Source organism: Elephantulus edwardii, unplaced genomic scaffold (genome assembly GCF_000299155.1).
Source record: "Elephantulus edwardii isolate Elephantulus edwardi_28Jun2011 unplaced genomic scaffold, EleEdw1.0 scaffold00021, whole genome shotgun sequence".
Lineage (NCBI taxonomy): Eukaryota > Metazoa > Chordata > Mammalia > Macroscelidea > Macroscelididae > Elephantulus > Elephantulus edwardii.
The window spans coordinates 13,368,751-13,373,845 of NW_006399771.1; the positions used below are offsets into that span (position 1 = coordinate 13,368,751).

Genomic DNA, 5,095 nt, shown 5'->3' on the forward strand with positions numbered 1-5,095 from the left:
GATTACATCTGAATGTCAAGAAAAGAAAAATTCTTACCACTGAGCTGATAGGCAATATCACGATGGATGGAGAAGAGAATGAAACTGTCAAAAACTTCACCTTGCTTGACAATTAACACCCTTGGTATTAATTAAGGTGCATCTGGACCAGGCCATAGTTTTTCTGATCACTTGCTATGCATATGCATCTGAGAGCTGGACAGTAAATAAGGATGACAGAAGAAGAATTGGTACTTTTGAGCTGTGGTGTTGGAGAAGAGCACTGAACATCCCATGAACTGCCAAAAAAACAAACAGTGTATGTGGAGAGGGTGCAACCAGAGTGCTCTTTGGAGGCAAGAATTATGAGGCATTGCCTTACATATTTTAGGCATGTTGCTAGGAGGGACTATTCCTTGGAGAAGGGTATGATAATAGGAAGGGTGGAGGGTCAACAAAGGAGAGGAAGACTTTCAACTAATTGAATTGACATGATGACTGCTGCAATGCGCTGTTGTGTGTCAGGAAGTGTGAGAAAAGCACAGAATGGAGCAAGGTTCAGATCTTTGGTTCATAGGGTCAGTATGAGTTGTACTCGACTCGATGGTGCCTAATAACAACAGTGTTCTACTAGGTAAGCAGTTGTACTTTCAGCCTAAAGGACTCGGTCTGAATCTACCAGCTGCTATTGGGGAAATATGAACAATCTCCTTCCATGTGATAAACAGCCTCTGAAAATGCACTAAGGGGGCAGCTATGAGTCAGTTCTGACTTGTCAGTTCTGACTTGGCAACAATGAGAGAGCTTTTCTTTTTTTATACTTAGGCTGATTTATTAAATTTTCACATCATATTTCAAATACTCAGCTTTGAATTTTGTCACCAAATTATAAATTTTTTAAAAAATAGTATTATCTAAACTCATTACTAAAATGGTTTAAATTTAAAATATCCTACCTTGGATACTATAACAATGTTCTCAATTGTTACACAACGTTAACATTTTCCCCACTGATAAGAATCTATTCATTTTCACTTTGAGGACAAAGAGAATTTACCACAAAAAAAATATGAAGGTTATAGTAAGCAAACTATTTGTTTCTTTGTAGAATTAAGAATAGTAAGTACAGGTGATGACTCTGGAAGAATGACTCATTAACGTCATCACACTGAGAAACGAAGGCAACACTCAAACTCACAAACTTCTTGTCATTGACTGAGTCATTATAGCAGACCCTCCTTGGGTTTCTAAGGCTGTAAAACACACAGGGGGAGAGAAACAAACAAACAAAAAAAGCAACAACAACAACAAAAAAACACCAAACCAATAAAACCAACCATTAGCACACAAGCTTGTTAGAAAGAATATACACATTAACACTAATTTTTTTATAGTAATATCTTAATAAGGATTGTGGTTGATGTTAGTATCATCAATTCAACTACAACTCACAGAGATACAATGAATAACAGATTGAAACATTGCTGTATCTTGCACCCTCCTCGCAATCTCTTCAACGCTCAGAACCATTGTTGTAGTCATCGTATTAATTCACCTCTATTTATTTCCCTGAGCCCCTTCTTTCCCCATTATGGTGTCATTTTCCAAGGACTGGTTTCTCCTGAGACATGTGCAAAGTATATGAGATGAAGTTTCACCATGCTTGTCTCTAAAGAGAACCCTGTGTGCATGCATTTCCTTCAGGACTGATGGCTTATATTCTTTGATAGTCTGTGGAATAGTCAATACTCTTCTCCAACATCACAATTCAAAAACACTGGTTCTTCTTTGGATTACCTTATATATCATCCAATATTGTGAAGCACAGGAAGCAATCTGGTAATTAAAATCCACCAGAGATGCATGGCTTTGGGAGAGAAGCATATTTTCTACAGAGGCTCCTGATAAGAAGTATAATTTGTGATATGCTTTGAGAAAGGGAAGATTCCAAAGATTTTTATTTTTTAAAAAAAGGAAAAAGAAATCTAGAAAGACTCTTCCTCCTTCTATAAGTGCCTAATAGTCATACTGCCCGTGTGAATGACTCCACATCCTGAGCAGCCATGGGATTTAGCCTCGTTTGAAGATGAAAAATGAATGGGGGGAAATAGGTAAGATGAGAACATTAATCTTATATCCAGACCTACCTCTCACTGCAATAAGATTTTCACTGAGAAAGAAAGAATAACTGTAAAAATATACAATGTCTGGGGAGGAGTAATGGCAAGAAACTTCACTGCAAACCCAGAGCTATACAGTTTGAATCCACCAGATGCTCTGCTGAAGAAGGAGGGTCAATCTCCTCCTGTACCAGTCAGAGCTGATTTGATGGTACACATACACACACACAAAAAAAAAAAAAATAAGAAAATAAAATGTAAGTATTAATCTCAAGTATAGTCCTCGAAAATAAACTTTCTAAACAGGAAAAATACAACTGGTGAAATGGCTCAGTTGTAAAGTTTATTTAGGTTAAGAAAAAAGAGAGAGATATTTAAGTATTCAACATGAAAGTGATTAGCATTCAAGAATATCGTCTTAGCCAATTATGTAGAAACCCGGGAAGTAGCCTGAATTCATTAGCCAGCTTACCTCATTACCATAAAACATGCTGAAAGTTGACATAAAAAGAATTATTACAAAACATACATGAATGTCTATTCTAATTAATGTAAAAGTTGAAAAGCATTGTCATAACAAGCATCAGTTGAAATGCAAAATATTCAAACTAAATTCCTAGCCTTGAAAATTTCCCCATGGGAAGAATATTACTGATTTTTTTTTCCCCAAAGTATTCTTAAGACACTAGGTATAATAAAAACATTTTACACTAAATTTTACTAAATTTGAATTTGCGTATGCTATCTTCTTTTTTACCATGAAAATGATACTTCTGTACAATGCTGACATGGCATCTAACTAATACCCACATTTAGAGAAATGTTTACATCAGGTGTGCCTTTTACATGCACGTCTCAAAATGTGAAGGAATCAAAGTGAATCCACTACTCTATTTACCATCTTCTTCAGTCAATATACTTATGGGTGCACTCCGGACTCCTTCGCCTTTCAGGGTACTAGCTGATACCTCAATCATATATTGGGTATATTTCTTTAGTCCTAAAAAGAAAATAGAGAAATCGAAACTTTAAAAAATATCCTTTAATCTTATTCAAATGACAAACTGGGAAATAATTTGCAATAATATTTATAAAGTAAATACTAAATGTAAATGTAATTTTGAGCAATAGTAACTTGTATTTTGAACACAAAATAAGGTAGGCTAATGGGGGAGACCCATGAAAAGTCTTATCTAGTTTATTTAACCAAAAAAGGCTGTTGTCAAGAGTTTTATTAAAATAATCACATTTATGACACAACCCTGCCTGCTAAAACTTAGGAGGATATGAAATACTTACTCCAGAGGGTCAAGGACTGCAGCCTTCAATATGGATTGAGGCTCAGTATCAAGAAGACAAAGATTCTCACCACTGGACCGATTGGCAGTATCACGATGGATGATGAAGAGATTAAGATTGTTTACAGCTTTAGTTTGCTTGGCTCCACAGTCAACACTCTTGGCACCACCAGCCAGGACATTAAAAGACATTTTGCGACGGGAAAGTCTGCTGTTAGGGACCTCTCCAAAGTACTGAAGAGCAATGGTGTCTCTCTGGAGACTAAGGTGTGTCTGATACAGGCCATGGTCTTGGCAATCACTTCTTATGTGTCAGAGAGTTGGACAGTGACTAAGGAGGATAGAAGAATTGATGCCTTTGAGCTGTGGTGCTGGAGAAGAGTATTGAGTGTACCATGGACAGCTAAGAAAACAAACAAATTCAAACTGGAGAGGGTTAAACCGGGTTGCTCCTTGGAGGCAAGGATTCTGGGGCTTCATCTGAGATATTTTGAATATGTTGCAAGGAGGGACCAGTCCTTGGAGTGGGACATCATGCTTGGGAGGATGGAGTTATGGCGCAGGAGAGGAAGGCCCTCTATGAAGTGGATTGATTCAGTTACTGGGGTAATGGGGATGGGTGTGTCGGAGACGGTGCGATCGGCACAGGACAGAGCAGAGTTTACGGCTGTTGTACGCAGGGTCGCTATGAGTCCCAAGTGACTCGATGGCACATAACAACAACAACCACACTTAACATTTATAACATAAAACCAAGATAATAGTTTCTTCTTGCCTTGTGAATTACTTTTGTGGGTTAAAAGCGTACTTTCAATATAAATGTAAATAACCAACATGATTTAGTTTCTTTATTTTCTTTTTACCTCTAATTCTCTGGGTCAGAGAGGTTGTATTTATCATTCTTTCCTCATCTTCATTATTTCTCTTGAGATAGATAGTATATTTTTTGATTATTCCATTAGGACTATTAGGTGGAAGAAATGACAGCTCAATCTCTCCAGAAGAAATATTTTTGTAGGTAATATTTTCTGGTGCACTATCAGGAACTGAAAGAAACAAAATTGTAAGTGTATAGAATAACTCCATCCTTAAATTCGATTTTGCTGATTTTTTTACCTAAGTGTGCTAGAATAGGTATATCAGAACATATTAGATGTGTGATTATAATGAACGACTTAAATGGAGAAAAGTATAAACACACTCGAGTACAATCAGCTTTATAAGAAAAAATTCCATCTCAGAACAATGACTACCGAATAACATTTATGAGAGGTTTTTGTTGTTATACACTAAATGTAACATAGTGATTCTATGAATTACCCTATGAACTACCACTCTGAACCTTGTTCTATGCTCATGGAGACCCAGTCTCACCATTTCTGACAAGGTTATTTAAACAGTTGTAACTGCAGCAGTATTTCATGTATTACACAAAATGTAGAAACAAAGAAAAAAAAAGAAGAAAGTAAATACTTTAATATTTGCCTTTTAGTAATAATATAAGTATGCATGACAGGTTAATTTTGGTAAAAAGTTAGACTCATTGAAAAGGCAAAACCCTCCTCCTAGATATAAAGTTCCATAGTATGGCCTAACAGCAAAATTGGTTCCTAAAGATACAGAACATAATTATCGAAAGCATTAATTTTATATCTATATATCTATATCTATATCTATATCTATATCTATATCTATATC

The 5,095-nt window shown here is 36.1% G+C and overlaps 1 protein-coding gene across 1 annotated transcript in view; it reads right to left on the bottom strand.

The window, feature by feature from the left end:
* Window positions 1-5,095, bottom strand: part of PTPRQ (protein tyrosine phosphatase, receptor type, Q) — a 415,982-nt gene that overhangs the window by 296,408 nt on the left and 114,479 nt on the right. Inside the window, exons 15-16 of the mRNA XM_006882544.1 lie at window positions 4,261-4,443; window positions 2,998-3,099 (exon numbers count right to left, since the gene is read on the bottom strand). Coding sequence (XP_006882606.1) covers window positions 2,998-3,099; window positions 4,261-4,443 — 285 coding nt within the window. The remainder of the gene's footprint in view (window positions 1-2,997; window positions 3,100-4,260; window positions 4,444-5,095) is intronic.